Source organism: Hippocampus comes, unplaced genomic scaffold, assembly GCF_001891065.2.
Source record: "Hippocampus comes isolate QL1 unplaced genomic scaffold, H_comes_QL1_v1.1 scaffold94, whole genome shotgun sequence".
Lineage (NCBI taxonomy): Eukaryota > Metazoa > Chordata > Actinopteri > Syngnathiformes > Syngnathidae > Hippocampus > Hippocampus comes.
The window spans coordinates 2,285,046-2,301,655 of record NW_017806059.1 but is presented as its reverse complement, the minus strand read 5'-3'; the positions used below and the strand labels follow the sequence as shown (position 1 = coordinate 2,301,655).

General features: G+C 40.8%; 1 protein-coding gene across 1 annotated transcript in view; it reads right to left on the bottom strand.

Moving 5' to 3' along the window:
- tbc1d31 (TBC1 domain family, member 31) overlaps positions 1 to 16,248 on the bottom strand; it is a 19,824-nt gene extending 3,576 nt beyond the window's left edge. The window contains exons 1-21 of the mRNA XM_019893082.1: positions 15,850 to 16,248; positions 13,839 to 13,976; positions 13,522 to 13,637; positions 13,166 to 13,344; positions 10,756 to 10,907; positions 10,122 to 10,281; positions 9,783 to 9,983; positions 9,534 to 9,701; positions 7,719 to 7,798; positions 7,508 to 7,654; positions 7,282 to 7,415; positions 7,071 to 7,204; positions 6,774 to 6,953; positions 4,475 to 4,707; positions 4,324 to 4,396; positions 4,171 to 4,250; positions 3,951 to 4,086; positions 3,188 to 3,280; positions 2,770 to 2,856; positions 1,490 to 1,657; positions 1,335 to 1,404 (exon numbers count right to left, since the gene is read on the bottom strand). Coding sequence (XP_019748641.1) covers positions 1,335 to 1,404; positions 1,490 to 1,657; positions 2,770 to 2,856; positions 3,188 to 3,280; positions 3,951 to 4,086; positions 4,171 to 4,250; positions 4,324 to 4,396; positions 4,475 to 4,707; positions 6,774 to 6,953; positions 7,071 to 7,204; positions 7,282 to 7,415; positions 7,508 to 7,654; positions 7,719 to 7,798; positions 9,534 to 9,701; positions 9,783 to 9,983; positions 10,122 to 10,281; positions 10,756 to 10,907; positions 13,166 to 13,344; positions 13,522 to 13,637; positions 13,839 to 13,976; positions 15,850 to 15,920 — 2,800 coding nt within the window. The 5' untranslated portion in view covers positions 15,921 to 16,248. The remainder of the gene's footprint in view (positions 1 to 1,334; positions 1,405 to 1,489; positions 1,658 to 2,769; positions 2,857 to 3,187; positions 3,281 to 3,950; positions 4,087 to 4,170; positions 4,251 to 4,323; positions 4,397 to 4,474; positions 4,708 to 6,773; positions 6,954 to 7,070; positions 7,205 to 7,281; positions 7,416 to 7,507; positions 7,655 to 7,718; positions 7,799 to 9,533; positions 9,702 to 9,782; positions 9,984 to 10,121; positions 10,282 to 10,755; positions 10,908 to 13,165; positions 13,345 to 13,521; positions 13,638 to 13,838; positions 13,977 to 15,849) is intronic.
- Positions 16,249 to 16,610: the final 362 nt, after the last annotated feature.

Genomic DNA, 16,610 nt, shown 5'->3' with positions numbered 1-16,610 from the left:
CTATTTTCTTTGATGAAGCTGAAAAAAACATCACACAGAAGTCGATTTACTGCTGAACACCCTCACTCAACTTGTAGAAAAGATAAGACACCACCGAGTATCAGCCTCAGCCTCAAAGAAGTGAATATTACTTATAATATACTGTGCAATCACATATTAAGAGTTTTTACTCAGTTCAAGTTTAAAAATTAAAGTATAATATTTGCTTTCGCTGCTTGTTACTTCTCCTTGAAGAAAATGTTGTTTTTGGTTTGTACATTTTTGCACTTTATTTTATTGTATTTCAGTCCAATTATGTTTTAAAAATATTTTATTCGAGTAAATGATCGAAAATTACTGTACTATTATTTGTTAAGTAAATTTAGCCTACTTTTGCTAAAAGAGAAAATATGGACTCTTGATAGTGCCTTGAATAATATCGGCTTCTTTCATTCATGTTATGGGTATTTTTATACAAAGGAAATTTTTTTGTGCCTGTTGAAAATTAAAGTTTACTGACATAGCCATAAAAAAATGTTGCTTTATTTATCTGACCATATTGGAATGTATTTGTTAGGTTTTCAGTCAATTAAATTTGGTTCAATAAACAATATGTGGTCATTTTTAAAATTTTCAATGAACATTCGATCAGTCCGGCCCTCGGCTTGCAGCAAAATTGTTTATCTGGCCCTCCGTCCATTTGACTTTGACACCCCTGATTTACAAGGTCTCCGACATCTACCAGCTCATTATGGAGGAATTCCAATGGCCAGCTGTGATGCTCTGGTGAATTCTGTGCCAAAGGCGGTTCAACTGGTGCTGGAAAATAATGGCTCCACAAAATCATGGCACTTTGGGCACAATTTGGACATTATCGCGTACGGGTGTACTGAAATCTGTTGTCAGCAGTTTCGACAATGGGCTGCAATGGCCCTTCCTGCTTGATGACTTTCTCATGTCCCGAGTGGAAGGAATGGAAAGGCTGTTGAGCAAGTTTTTACAGAGATGGTTGGAAGTCACTCCAACCTTCAGTGCAGTCAACTTGTATAGTAAGACCTTCAAATTTCCCTTGCCAATTTCATCAGTGGTCGAGGAGTTTAACGCCACCAAGGTAAGGCATGTCCGTACAGATCTTCCTCCCTCACCAATCACTGCGCTAAAAAAAAAAAAAAAAAAGATTTAAATGTTTTACTTGGTTTAAAACCACTGCACCACTAGCCATATAAAAGGGATAATTTTGGGATAGTTTTGTTCAAAACAAACAAACCAAAAAGTGATTGGGACATCCTTAATGTCTGGTCATCCGGCATCACAAACATCCTCATAATGAGAGTGTGACTGTACGTGTGTATTACTTGTGTCCGCTGCAGGCTTGGACTGCTGTCGCTCCATGAAGTGCCCTCTCTGACTCATCACTTCATCCCACTGCAAGCCACACAGAGCACCCATTTTTTAGGAGATCATTTTGAATTCAACCAAACAATCAGAGCTATTTTTTTCTTGTTCTCACCTCCTTTCCCGCCACATCTTTCGGGCTGTGCGTCAGCCGGTCGCCTTCCGCCAGTGTTCGCCTTCTCTTCTCCAGCTCACCGTCCATCTGCTGGTGGCGCTCGGCCGCGACTTCCCAGTGCCCGTTGCGATTGGAGCCCGGCTGGCGCGCCTCCGCCGGGAAGCCCTCCTGTGTGAGTGCGCCAAAAGGACGTGAAAGTGTGCCAAATGCCAAAGGAGACGCTGAAGCGAAAGCGGAGCTGGAATGCGGCTTTGATAGCTTTCTTGTTGAGAAATATTACATTGGTAACATATGTCATGGTCAGAACCACCCCACGGCCTCATCAATATTTGAGTTGGACAACATTCAGTTGATAAACTACAGAACCATATCGCTACCATCGTAGAAAAACAGATAAACACTCATAGATTTCACAAGAGGTTTGACTTCACACGTGGCAAAACCAGCATGAGTAAGTTATCACAACTTTTACTAATGAATTCCTCTCCCAAAATTGGAAGACTTATTCCTTTCTACAATTGTACCTAATATTCTAATTCGGTGTGATTGTGAGTATAAAGGTTTTTTTTTTTTTTTTGTCCATGTGTACCCTGCGATTGGCTGGCAACCGGTTCAGGGTTGACTGGGAGAGGCTCCAGCACGCCCAACACTCACGTGAGGATAAGCGCTTCAGATAACGGATGGATGGATTTTGCACATTGAACCAGATTGCTTTCAATGTGACATAAATAAATACAACTGGCGTGAATTTTGCTCACGTGAAAAGTGGCTGGCTTCAAACAAAAGATGCACCGTCCTGAGTTGCTTAACACATGGAGATGTAAATATCCTGAAATAAAAGCTGGACTTCTGAACCTTTGTATCCGATATATCTTTTGATCAGAAACCCAGATACCTTTAAGTATACAATTAAAAAAAAAAAAAACACCCTGCCATTCCAATACTTTGGGCCGGGGGGGCGGGGGATAACCTGAAACATGGTCATAAAAATATGCAAGAGCTAATGTAAAGTTGAATAATTGACTTAAAGCTCTGTGAAAATATGCAAAAGAATTCAAAATGAACAAAATGAATCCCCAAATGTATTTTTTCATGTCTATTTTTCCTCAAAACCTCGCCCAAAAATAAAGCTCATGGCTGCGTTGACTCACTTGCACTTGGGGGGGCTGAGTGGTTGCTCAGTAGGTGCTTCGTTGGCTTATGGAAACAGCACATCATTCCAACACTTTCCCCCTGCCCACCCCTTCAGACACAACAGTGTTGCTCATTTCAGACCTCACCTGCATGTTTGTTTTCTCTCTTTCTGCGTTTTTCATCCTCATGTCGGCAACCTGTCGTTCTACGCGAAGCTGCTCCTTGCATAGTTGCTGCAAAAAAAAAAAAAAAAAAAAAAAAAAAGGCGTCAAAGAAGAGGGTGGTGAAATGACCGCCAGTGACATTTAAAACCAACAGCTATTATGCTTCAAAAAAGAAAGAAAATGAAAAGAAAGTAGTTCATCATTGTCATTTGGCAGCATTCCACAAAACTGTATCACCGATTCCCATTAATGCTGAGGGAGGACCCACTAAATTGAGAGTAAATCTGGACACAAATATGGATTCAATGCTATTCCTCTCTCGCCATGGAGTGAGGGGAGCAGGAGAGGAGAGGACAGAAATGAGCGTAAAAGAGGATGAAAGAAGACAGAAAGGTGTCACCTGTTCAAGCTGCTTCCGCTGCACCTCCAGTTCCATCTGCCTGAGGTCCAGATCTTGGAAGGCCTCGGTTGTTTCCTGCTCACGGAGTTCCATCTGGAGCCAAACAGTTACAGTCAGTTCTCATTGGCCAAAGGGTGATGAACACCACCAACATGGGAAATATGAAGCGACTGGACGCAACTTTAGGTACACTGGCACAACTAATGAGCTCTAACGCTAGTCATCTTTGACATCTTTGTTCTTAAAAGTTTTTACACCATGAGCCATCGAAGAAAATACCCAGATTTCCAAGTAGCAGCATAAGTGTTCATCAAAAAGGGGGTTTGAACATTAGCAGTGTACTTAATGTGCACAAAAACTATACATTGACATGACTGTTTTGAATTGTGTTGAAAAGTTCGATAAAAATGTACCTCAATCAATGTTTGATGACAAAAAGTTCTTTTGGATTCAATGAAAATGTGAACTTTAAAGTTAAGAACAACTGAACTGTCGTGATTCTTTCAGTCGAGGGACTAGGTACGGTAGTTAGTTGTACGACAGATAACAGTTTAGTTTTGATATAATTTTTTAAATATTTTTTTTTACCAAGTTCCACGTGCAAAATTATTCATACCCTTTCGACATGCATCTATTTTTTTTGTCAATGCATTGTGAGTTAGAATGCTCAAATACTGCTTTAGAATGCTTCTAAAATTGTGCTTCCATCATCATGTCCAATTGAGGACCTGAATGCTTCTAAAATTGGCAACGTGCTCCTCACCTTCTTCATGATCTCCCTGTCCAGTCTGTGTATTTGCGAGACATGGAGGTCCTGCTGGTGTTTGAGAAGACGGCTTTGATTTGCATCGAGCAGCTGTAACTCCTTCACCTTCAGCTCTCTCTTCATGGCTGCCAAACTGTGAAAGGGCCGCGACAATTGAAAACCATTTTCCCAACTTGTCAATGCAAACATGCACATCCAGTAAACGCCCAACGTTTACGTTTTCCTTTGCTGTGTGAGTTTCTCTTCCTCTTGTGCTAGGATATTTCTGCGCTGCTCTTCAGCCTTCCGCAACAGCTCCTGTCGAAGTCAAAGGAGTTGAGTCAGAACTTTTTTTTTCTTCCCGACACATGACTGCTCTTTGAAGCTCTACCTGCTGTACATAGTAGGCATCCTCTTCCGCTTGGCGCCGCACCAAATCTTTACGCCGCGACATTATCTCCTGCCTTATGAGACCAAGTATGTACACCTTTTACAGCTTTTCTTTCTCAACTAAAAATGATCTTTGTCAAGTGCAATATCACCTCTCCTGGAGGTACACCATCTCTTGCTGTCGTATCTTTTCCCTCTCCCGGTTCTGATATTCCACGATGAACTCAGGGTAGTGGTTAAACACAGGGTACTGGCCTTTAGTCAGCGGCGTGAAGTCGGAGAGCATCCTCCTCGGATGAATGTCAGCCGGCGTGGTACTCATCAGCCGGTAGGCATCTTTGATCATGGCTTCCATGTCCAAGTTGTTCCGATGGTGGAAAAAATACTAGCAGGTGGGAAAATAGGGCATATGTTCATTTTACTTCATGCAGGAACCAAACTGGATAAACATTTTCAATTCAATTTTCTGGGCGTTAAAAAAAAAAAAAAAAGATTCCTCAACAGTAAACATCACTTAGGAGTTCACATCACATCACGTCGCGGCAGAATTTGGCTCACTGACCAATAAAAGATTACTTCACTCCACCACAGAAGTGACAACGACTTAAAGTGGCTCATCCATTGTTAAAGTTAAATCCTTAACTTTGGCGATTAATTTAAACGACGTAAAGCATTACAGTAACTCCGTTTTATTTACTTTCCCTTGGCAGCTGACCTTTGCTCGCGCTGTAGGACAAAGGCAATTTTACTTTAAAAAGTTGTTTGACAGCTCATTGGAGCAATCCAAAATAGTTTGTGCACTTTGCAAAGCCAAATTCAAATACAGTTCCACATCAGTGTTTGGCGTATCATGTCCGAGCAAAACAAACACCCTGCTGAAGTTACCCCCAGGGGGTTTCGCAAATCAACGCTGCCTGTTGGGGTGTGGATGCGCGTGGGCGGATAACTAAACCGTGAAGCAAGACGTTTTGAGAATTGTTTGGATGAGAACAACATGGAAAGATGACTTGAAAGCTTGAGTTAGTTATGATCGTTGTGTTGATTGTATTTCACAGGAGGAGAATTATATTCAAGAGTAAAAAAAAAAAAAAAAAAAAAATCTATTAAAATAAACTGTGAATCCAAGTATACGTTCTGTTTGATGATTCTACAAGAATGCCGTGATTTTAAGTAAATATCGGTTACAAGTTCATAGAAAATAGAAGTTGAAAAATGCGATTAATCGTGATATCTCAGAAGAAATTAATAGTGTATTCGCACTAAGGAAAGTCCTTTGGTTTGGTCCTATTTGTTTTTCTTTAGGTGCGGTTCGTATTCACACTGTACTTTTTGCAAGTGAACTATATTCTGGAAACACGTCCACACGTGTGACGATCGGTGTTCCTATTGGACAGAGCATTAACCCGGAAATCATGGAATTACTACTTGCTGCATTCCTGATCTGCATATTTGTGCTGTTATTAGAGCTGAAAAATAATTTGAAGTGCCAAGAGCGGCTCATTCAACGGAGGATTTCGTGACGCTCCCATTTCTAAAATATGGAACCCTGCCGGCATATGCTCAGTAACCCACAAGAGTGTGAGCTCTGCATGCTCTGGTCCACAACACGCTGACAGCAGCATGGTAAAACATACAACGGAGGACCAGCTATTGTTAAGCCCAAGAAAGCACATACTGTATATCCTGTAGTCGGTGCAGATCGGTAGTGGTTTGGAATGAGACCTCAGGCGAACCGCACCAAAGCCGTTTGAAAGAGCACTGAGATCACCTCAGAAAGTGGCTCTTTGTCCGGTTGTTGATCATAAAAAAGTGGTTGGGACTGCACGACTGTCCGCGTTTTATGTTACGTGTTATATGTACTTTATGTTAACTGTTTTGTTAAGCGCTTTGTTACAGCTGCCGCTGTTGTGAAAGCGCTATATAAATCAGCATGTATTGTATTGTAGAACAGGACTCGTTAGTGTGTATTCACACCTGCATAAAAGGTGCGGACCAGCGTGGCTATGCGGTAAACGAAGTCTGGACAATTTAAGCGGACCAAACAGCGCAGGTGTGACTACACCCTGAATATTTTTTTTTGTTTTCTAATTAAAATAGATAAGAACACAGGGTAAGATAGATATCTATTTTTATTTATTCAGAGCACTGCCACCAGTCATATTCACATAGTGCAAAATATTTCTACTACAGCCATAATAAAAGTTTGCAGTGAGGTAAAACTGAACCACCTGCGTTGTCTCTTAATTGTATGGATGCATAAGTTTCTGCACAGGTGTGCACTTTCTTTGGTTCATTTTGTATTTGTGTCTATTCATTTTTCAGGTTCGATGTGGGTGTGTGTGTGTGTGTGTGTGTGTGTGTGTTTTTTTGTTTTTTTTAAAGAGTAAACATACTTCATACAATATGAGAGAGTGAGCAGGAGAGGAAAAGCGAGAGTGAGAGAGACATCACCTCAAAGTCCTGTTTCTGAGAGCAGAGCAAAAGGGGCTCCCGGCAGCGCGTCAGGTAGGCCACGCAGGCCATCAGCAGGAAGGACGGGTGGTTGGAGAAGACATTGTCGAAGAGTCTGAGCCATTCGTCACGAGTCAAAACCTCAGAGAATAAAGACTCCAAAAGGGGCCACACGTAGAGCTACCACAAACACACGCAGTTCATCAATAAAAAAAACAAACATGGGGTCGCCTGTATATTCATTGGCGGACTACGGCATGCGCCTTTTCCATGTTGTGTGTCATCATGTGGAATTACCTGGGAGGTGATCCCACAGTCCACCAGGTGTTGCAGCAGCTCTTTGTCATGATGCGCCACAATGTTCTCTGCCATGTTCAGGATGTTCAAAGGCGGGTTAGGGAAGTACTCAAACCAGTGTTGACACCAGTTCACTGTGACACAGCACAACCAAATCAACGCAAATCATATAGCGAGCCACAAATTTCCGTGTCATGCGCAAGAGGCTTACCTAAGACAGTGGCCACCATCTCAAAACACAGCAGAGGATTGTTCTGAAAGAGTTTGACAAATGGAAAGGCTAACAGCGGAAGATACTCTGCCTCTCCAAAGATGGAAGCCCAATGAGACAGTGCAGATAAAACCCTGCGAGTGGAGAAAGTGGTTTCGGACACAAAATGTTGGAAGAACCTTCTGAAGGTTTGAGAATTGAGGATGTCAAATCAAAGGATGTGTACCTTTGCAGCCCTCTCTCAAGCTTTTGACTTTTGATGGGATACTTCTCCTGGAGCGTGAGATAGGCTGAGTGGAGGCCTTTTTCAGTCAGACTGCTGAATGCTGTGTAGTTCTCAGGCAAGCAGAGCAAGGACCGCCACACAAATGTCCTAAAACGTTGCACAATATTCTGCTACATTCACGAGCTCCAAACTGAAGGGAGAATTGGAGTACCTGTATTTTGCAGGGTATTCGCCAAATGTTTTCAGAAGTCCCACCAGTCTTGTCTTATTCAGACCACCGGGGAGTTGATTCTGTTAAAATATTAAGAATGACCGTTATTACAACAAAATATTATCATGTAACACCTTGCAATTTACATTTATAGCAGACTGAGCTTATGATTGTATAGACAACGAGGTCACTTTTTAAGCTATTTGATTTTGTTCATTTACTGTTCTTTCTTATACTATGTCTCACTGTTGCCTTTTGTGTTGGAGAAGTGGAGGAATAAGGAGAGCATGGGATGGGTTTATTCATTTATTTTGTTCAACTGTCATATTGTATATACCGTATTGGCCCGAATATAAGACGGTGTTTTTTGCATTGAAATGAGACTGAAAAAGTGGGGGTCATCTTATATTCGGGGTCTAGACATTATACCCATTCACGACGCTAGATGGCGCCAGATATCATTGAAGCGAATGCTGAACTTGACTCCCCAGGCCAAAGTGAACCCCTGCCACGAAGAAGAAAAATAAAAATAGCGGTAGCACGAAGAAGAAAAATAAAAAATAGCAGTAAGAAGGAAAAGAGAAGAAAATAAGAGAAGAGATAACAGAAAATGGAGAAACGTAGTGACAATCTGGAGAAAAGTGGGTCGAAGATCAGCCAGGTTAAATTAACCGGCAGCTGAGGAGAAGTTATGACGTAATTTACATTTCAAAAAACAGAAGCCCTTTATTTACGAATTTTCAAAAACCAGAAGCCATTTATTTACGAATGTGATTGCACTTTAGATTTGAATGAGGCAAAATAACATGCTTTTTCTCTCAAATATATTGTTAAAATCATTTGTTTCAGATGTGCTGTAATTATTTTCTGTATAAAAATAAATTTGGTGTTCAAAAAGTATTTTTTCAAACTTGAGTCTTGAAAAAGAGGGGGTCGTCTTATAATCAAGGCTGTCTTATATTCGGGCCAATACGGTAGTATGTCAGCATGTAACCCCCCGCCCCCTCCCAAAAAAAAACCCAAAACAAACCTCAACGAAAATTCTAAATCAGTTAGGAGCCGATTTACCATTACTTTAACTCACCTGGTGTCAAACGCACGGCCCGGGGGCCAAATCTGGCCCGCCATATCATTATATGTGGCCCACGAAAGTCAATCAAGCACGTCAACTTGCATGATGCTTCCTAAAATCTGTACCAAAATTCAAAATGATCGTATGTAATAAATGAGAGCTGTTGTTAGCATTTTCTTGTTACCAAACCCCTCATTACAGTCACTTAAATAGTTGAGGAGACGATTATTCTTGACTTCTTTATAACGGTTTCACAGTCATAATGGCCCTCCAAGGGAAATGGCAACTACAATGTGGCCCGCGACAAAAATGAGTTTTGACACCCCTGCTTTAACTGAACCCTCCCATACAGTATAGCCCACAATAGAGATAAGATTTGTCCGAAAAAATCGAGCCCGACCCGATCGGGCCCGAGGGTATTAAAGCCTGACCCGGCCCAAGCCCGATCACTTAGCTTGATTTGCAGGCCCGAGCCCGAAGCAAACCCGACATTTCATATTTTATTTGTGAGTATTTTTGGTAGACATTCACATAAACACGCCCCCTACTGTATGCCTGCTGGCCGGGTGAGAAGCATGGTCCTAGTGTCCGCCTAATTATTTATTAAAAAAAAAAAAAAAAAAAAAGTCAGCGAGAGAGAAGCCCGACCTGACCCGAACCCGAACCAATGATTGACATTTCGGGCGGCCCGATCTTACCTCTAGCCCACAACTTAAAAATATTGTTCTTGTCTGTATTCCTACCTCTTTATCCTCTATTGCAGACGCAGCAGCAGGGGCAGGGCTCTTCATCCGTTTGGGTCCAACTGCGTGATCGGCTGGTCTCTGTATCATATCAGATTTGACCTTTGAGTATGATGGTGCCTGATTTGATGCATCATCAGAGACTATTGCAACTTGTGGAAGAAGAGGCTGTGGAGAACAGTAGGTTATAAACTACAATCCCACGGAGCATGCTCATTTCAAGCCAGATGTTTCTCAGATGCATGTTACTTTGTTTAAATCGTCCGTGAGACTCGGAACACTATAGACGCTGATGCTTCCATCATCCAAGATGGCCACCACATGACGACCAGTGGGGCTGAAGGTGACTGTGTTGATGGCATTGCTGTGGGATCCGAGATGGAAGAGCACCTTGGAGGTGTGAATGTTGATAAAACGCATAATTCCATCTTGGCCCAACACACCCAATGTCTGAAGAGAACAGGAAGAGAAAGGTGTGAAAACACGATTTGTGCCCAGATGCATCCTGAGACTCCCAATCACCTGTTTTGGTCAGCGAAAGGGAAACAATTGCCAAAGGACCACAGCAATCCACCACGGCAAGTGTACCTGACTGGATCCTCCATCAAAGCTGTCAGGAAGGAATTCCAGCTGTCTGACAGTCCGAACCTGAGTGGGCATCTGGATCACCTTGACCAGCTTTTGGCTGTCCAAACACCACAGGTGCAACAGATTGGACCGGCCCCCAGCCGCCAGGCTCTTACCATCTCTGTCAACACCAGACATTTGCATCACCGTGGATGTAGACAGTGATGACAAATCATTTTAAAACTATAAAACAACAACAACAAAAACATGAGATGTAACAACTATTAGGGGAAAAAAATATTACATTTCTTTTGGAAACTAATATGTTATTTTGCTTGAATAACACATTTCATTTTTGGAGGGTATAACTCATCAGTTCAGAGTCCATCTGGATTTGGCCCACTCTTGCTTTACAATGGCAGCCTTTATCTGTTCCAAATATCATAGGGTGCTAAATTATACCTGTACTTTGCGGCAAAAATTTATTTAATTTTTCCAAAACATTTTTCCTGCCTTACTACAGTCTCTCGTCTTTCTCTTATTCTTCTCTTTCTATATCCACGGGACTGCATGTTGGGTTTTGGTGAAGCCTTACAAAACATGCTGAAGTGGCGCACAGACATTGGCCGGCGTGGATGAGAGGAAAGAAACTCACTGCGTTACGGCAAAGGTCTTGTAGAAGAAACGGAGTCCACGTTCTGGTACCGGAAGCTGGTATTTGCACACCAGCGTGTTGCTCTCCCAAGCAAAGATAGAGTTGTCACTGAAACAGCTGAGAATAGTGTTGCTGGAAGGGAGGAAGAAAACCTGAAACGAGGACAACCATTACATTAATTATGAAACTCAAGACGGGGATGGTAATTCTCTATATTCTAATATTTTTATTTCATTTCTGGGGGGGGCGGGGGGGGGAGTCTTGCTGGGGAAAAGTCTGGGGGGAAAAAAAATGGTCATTTTATTTTTTTTTTAACAATGGTTTCGATACTATGTGTAATAATTTTTATTTTTCATATTTTTAATCAGGGTGCCCACACTTTCCTTGAATTTTTTTTCCCGACTTTCCAACTTTAAAATATTTTTTTTGAAATCTAATTATCGGTACTAAACGATTCTATACAGTTCCTTTTAAAACTCTCTTTTCAAGCTCATTAATTTTCCGAACTGCTTAAGTTCATTTGAAAATGCTTTTGGAATTTTTTCAGTCTTTTGAAAAACATAATGGTTTTGAAATTCCTCTCTTAAAAACCATTTACACATACACTTTCGAAATCTAATGTTGCCATTAACATGATCGGAACGGTGCACCATAACTTGAACGAGTCACTTCACGGTTTTGATTTTCCACTCACCTAAAAGTAGGCTACTGTGTGACAATGAACATTTGCGTCACTTTTGTTGTGAAAAGTAGTTTTATCATTTAAAAGCCTGGAGTAAGAACAAGTCGATTCTTTCCTCGCCTTGCAAATATGATTGAAATAGCAACTTTCATAAATTCACAGTTTAAAACGCTTGCTTTATCATTCATATCATTAAAAGGCTTGCTAGATCATTCAGACTCAGAGAGCACACAGGTGAAATGTGAAGACAAAGAATTCTAAATTCACTCATCTCTCACAGCTGTGAATCTGTCCTCATCGTTCCCCTCAAAAGAGTCGTTCAAAAGAATGATTTGTTCGCGAGCGTCACAACACTGATATCTCATTTGAATGTTGACATCTAAATAACCTTCAGCGTAATGGAAATCAAGATGATGGAATAGAGCCGATCGACTCATGAGCTGCTGATGAATTGGAGGAAGCCCAAAGCCCATTCTTGCACTTACGGCACCACCACAGCCAGGTTGACAAGCCAAAACACAAGCTGAAAATTTCATGAAAAAAAAATGTAGCTCTGCTCTCTGTGCACAGACACGTTTATGTCATTCACATATTTTCTGTTTCTGCTGTTGAACAGTGGAGGAAGTATGGAATTCTGAGTGAAATGTGGCCCAGGAAGACGACGTGTTGCCCATTGCTCACGACAGCTCTCTGTCACTCAATAAAGGAGACAGAGAGAGAGAAAGAAAAACCTCACACTTGATACACAATGTTACAGCATCACTGGAACTGAAAATTGCGAGTACTGTTTTGGCACTTCTTTGGACCAAATAAATCCAATGAATGTCCCAACAAAGTCATATCGAAACAATGAGCATCAAAATTATTTTAGGGGAATAGGTACCGTAATTTAATTGGGTGGATAGTGTCACATTGGGACATGTGCTGGCTGGAAGCAGAGATGAAGCAGAAAAGTGCTACAGCTCAATTTTGCCCTCAGAAAACAGACATGTATGTCTGTTAAACCATTTGCCTTGACCAACAAGAGAGAAGCAGAGGGAGGAAAGATAATTTCCCCAGACAACTCAATGAAATTTGTACTTTGTTTCCCTTATTTGCCATGCATTTTTCAAGATTGGTAAATTGGTCACTCATTTCTCAGGTTTTCCAGGACGTGTGGGAACCATCTTAATGTTATTTGTAATTTGGCATGCTTGCTTTGCGTGGTCGTCATTGTGGAGACTACTAAAATGGTGAATTTTCCACGTGGATAATTAAAATACCGGGTAGTTATTTATCTACTTATTTCTCTCTCTATCATAGCGATTATCAATAGTTTTCTCGATTTGCCATTCCATGAAGACACAAGAAGACTCCTTTGTGGTTTTCTTCCAAGAGAATCGGGGGAGTCCGTTTAACTTCAAGGTGGAGGGATGATGACATAATAATAATAATAATAATAATAATAATAATAGCATCTTATGTGCATATCATTATTATTATTATTATTATCATTATACCTTTTGTAAAAACTTTCTTGCTATTATTATTACCATCCATTGTTGACTGGTTAGACAAATCACATGGTTCTACTGAATAACACAGGCAAGTGACATCAATTAGATTGAAGTCTAACGAAGCAAATATGGTTGCTTGTCCTTTGATAGAGACACTTTAATTTCGTACAACCGCAAATGTAAACGTACTGGGTGAGTAGTTGAATCCATTGTGTGGGAAAATGTTCTTTACCTTCTGTATGCCAACTGACTGATGGACGTTAAGCTTCCTCTTCCTCTGGAATGTGTCCAGGTCCCACAGCTGAGCGGTGTCTGAGGATGTGGTGAGGGCGTAACGGCCTGAGCTATGGATGGAGATGGACGAAACGGTACCTTCATGACCCCGCATCCAGCTGATCATCTGCTTTGTGTCTGTGCAAAAAAAAAAAAAAAAAAGTATACATCTCTGGTTGGCAGAGTGATTCACAAAACAGACAATGACATATCAATGAATGACAGATTAAGCAGCTTCTTGAGAAAGCAGAAAGCTGGCATCAAAATTACAACCGGACTCAATGGTGTTGCTATTTGTGTATGTTTCTGTCAAACCTTGGTCAAAACACTTAATGGTATAGTCAACAAGAGCCACCAGGAACTCGGTGCTCCGATGTAAGCTTAACGCCAGAGCAGTGCAGGCCTGTCCCGTCTTCTGCACTAGACGAAATCTGTCCAAAGATGAGGACAAAAACAAATTCAGTGAAAAACATCACTTCATTCAAGGAATATTCTCAAAGAAAAACTGTGTTGCCAGAGTACGCAGCATACATTTCATGTACATACATCAAGTATGTATCAGACATGGTGGCAAGTGTAATAATGCTTTTTGGATGGAATACGCTGGGATTCTCAACAAAGAATTGACTTACCTGTTTCTACTTATATCAAAGGCATAGATGTTGCCATGGTGATCACCAGCCAGGAAGGATTCTCCTGTGGTGTTAAATGCTGCATGGAGGAAACGCACTTTAACGTGCTGAGCAGTACGTACCACCGTCAACAGCACACTGTGGAAAGACAAACATCAAACTCAGAAAGACAACAGGAAAGAGGAAAAAAAAAGGGGAAATCATGGCGACCACCGTATTATGTAAACTGTCAAAATCTGACATGCTGTTCTCAGCCTTTTTGAACACAGTTGTTGTTTGTAACATACTCCAATTGCCATGATTTTAAATTAATCCAATTTAGACAGTCGCAGCAGACCTCTGCTATTCCGTGTTGGCACGGATCGGGCCGCCCAACAAATAACAAAAATCGATCGATCGATCGAAACTTTATTCATTCCATGAGGGAAATTTGATTTGCTTGCTCGATAACCGAGTTATTGTTGTAATGACGTGAAATTGAAAAAGAGGACAAATTAAGCTCATGAATGCAACATGTGCAGCAATAGCTTTACACCCAAATAACCTCTCCTTCATGTCATCCAAGACAAGCAGGACACGGCAGGACTGTAGACTGTGCAAACCTCTGTTTGTAAATATTTAAGGTAAATCAGTCCTTCAGTGAGCCCCTTCCAAACCCCTCCTGCATTCAAAATTGCCACGTTAGTGTTTGAAAAATGTCCTGTCTATAACCACCGCCTGGCACTGCTGGCAGCGATTGCTTTGTAAATGACAGCCAGTTCCGACAAATTCTCCTTATGGCCTCTCCACGGGGAGGTTACATACTGCATAACATTGAAAAAAAATCAAAGCTTTTTCAGATGTTATTTCTGAATTCATACATTCAGTCCTTTTAAGACCGCGTGGGAACGCTGCATGACCTGTGACTGAGACCACACTGGGCAGCACTTTTCTCTCAAGAACAAGGGTGTCAAACTCATTTTGTCGCGTGCCACTTTGAAGTGAAGTCTTCCCTCGGAGGGCCGTTACGACAGTGAAACCAAATAAATGTTTCATTGTCTCATCGAATCATTACTTCTACACAATAAATTGATGGCTTACTAGTTTTGAACTCGCTCAAGTCAACTATATGGTTTGTTCAAATACGCGTAAAGATTTCAACGTTATGTATTACACATGACAATATGATCATGGAAGTTGACAGGCATGATTTGCTTTCATGGGCCACATAAAATGACAGAGCGGGACGGATCTGGCCCCCGGGCCTTAAGATGGTGTCAATCTATCTGCTCTAGAATAACTTGATAGACTTGACATTTCATTGTACCCTGCACAGATTTAAGACACCCTGTGCCAGATGAAGCAAAGCATCCCAAGAATACAACAGAGACTCAGGTTTTGGAGTAGAGAAAGTGTTCTCTTCTTGGCATGCTTAATTTTTGCATCTGTGAATATAAAGCTTATGTGCCTTGCCAAAAAGTTCCCGTTTTGGCTGGCCTGCCCATCGGAAGTTCTCTCAAAAACTTTGCGGCTTGTCAACCAAAAAAGCATTAATATTTTCTCCTAGCAGATCTATGTGTATACCGAATACAGTATAATAAGGTTTAAATTGCCTTCAAATCTAAATCTTCGATAATGGTCATGCTATATTAAAGAATATTCGTAGGTAAAATCATAAACTTGAATTGTAAACACGAACCATAAAAATTTGTCTTCCTTTATGTATCTAAAATAGATAATCATGCTATGTAAAATCAGTAAACAGCATTCTAAAAAAATGATACTCTTTTAGTAGTTAGCAGCTTTAGCTCAAGCAATAAACAATTTATCGTACCGTTCATTACTGACTTAATTTGAACGATAATGGGTGACTGGTTAGTCATTGCTGTCTTCCGTTAACCACATGGTACAGTAGGCTTAATGGAAAATACTGTAAACGTTTACAAATTCCTAATCTTAATATAATTCACCATTCGAAGTGTTTCCATTTTAGACAACTACAATGAACGTGCAAAGAGCCAGAGCTAATTACCCTTTTCCAGAAGCTGTTTTTCGATGCTTGAGCTTCCCCTCTTCTCTGTTTCCGATGTCTGTCACATCCATTTTAATTAATATGGTCCGTGAAAAGTTGAATTATAAATGAAGCTCTATTTGGAGCAACATGACAAACTGCAACGTCCAACAGTTGATCTAATCTCTGCTAGCGGGGCGGGCAGCGGGAAATGTTTGGACAGAAAACCAACTCTTTTGATTATGTATAAACAAACAAGTCCCAACCAATTTCAGTAAAAGCTCTGACATATAGCCACATTTAAAAGGTTTTCTCCCGCGTTTTAAATTGTAAATTAAATAATTTCCCCCAATTTCTGTTTCCGTAGTGATTGGGAATTAATCTGTCATCTGTGTCGCTGAGAGACAACGTAATACATAAACAGAGAGATGCACCATGGGAGATGTGTTTTTATAGGCCAACCCCTCACCCGGCATTTCCGTGATCGTGAACTATTTTATTAAATATTTCAAAATAATTATTTAGGCACAATGTTTTTTGTTTCTTAACAATCCAAATTGGACATGTGAAAATATCTTTGGCTGAAAAATTATAATTAAAAACAAATGCACTAGCTTTTGCTCATTAGTATATCTTCAAAATAAAAGCATTTACAAGCAAGCGGACGGTGCGAGTGGTTCAGTTCATATTCCATAACAAATACAGTGTACACAGTACATCTAAAACGCCTGGACATGCATAAATTCCATTGTAATTTTCTTTTAATTTGTGTATTGCGGTCA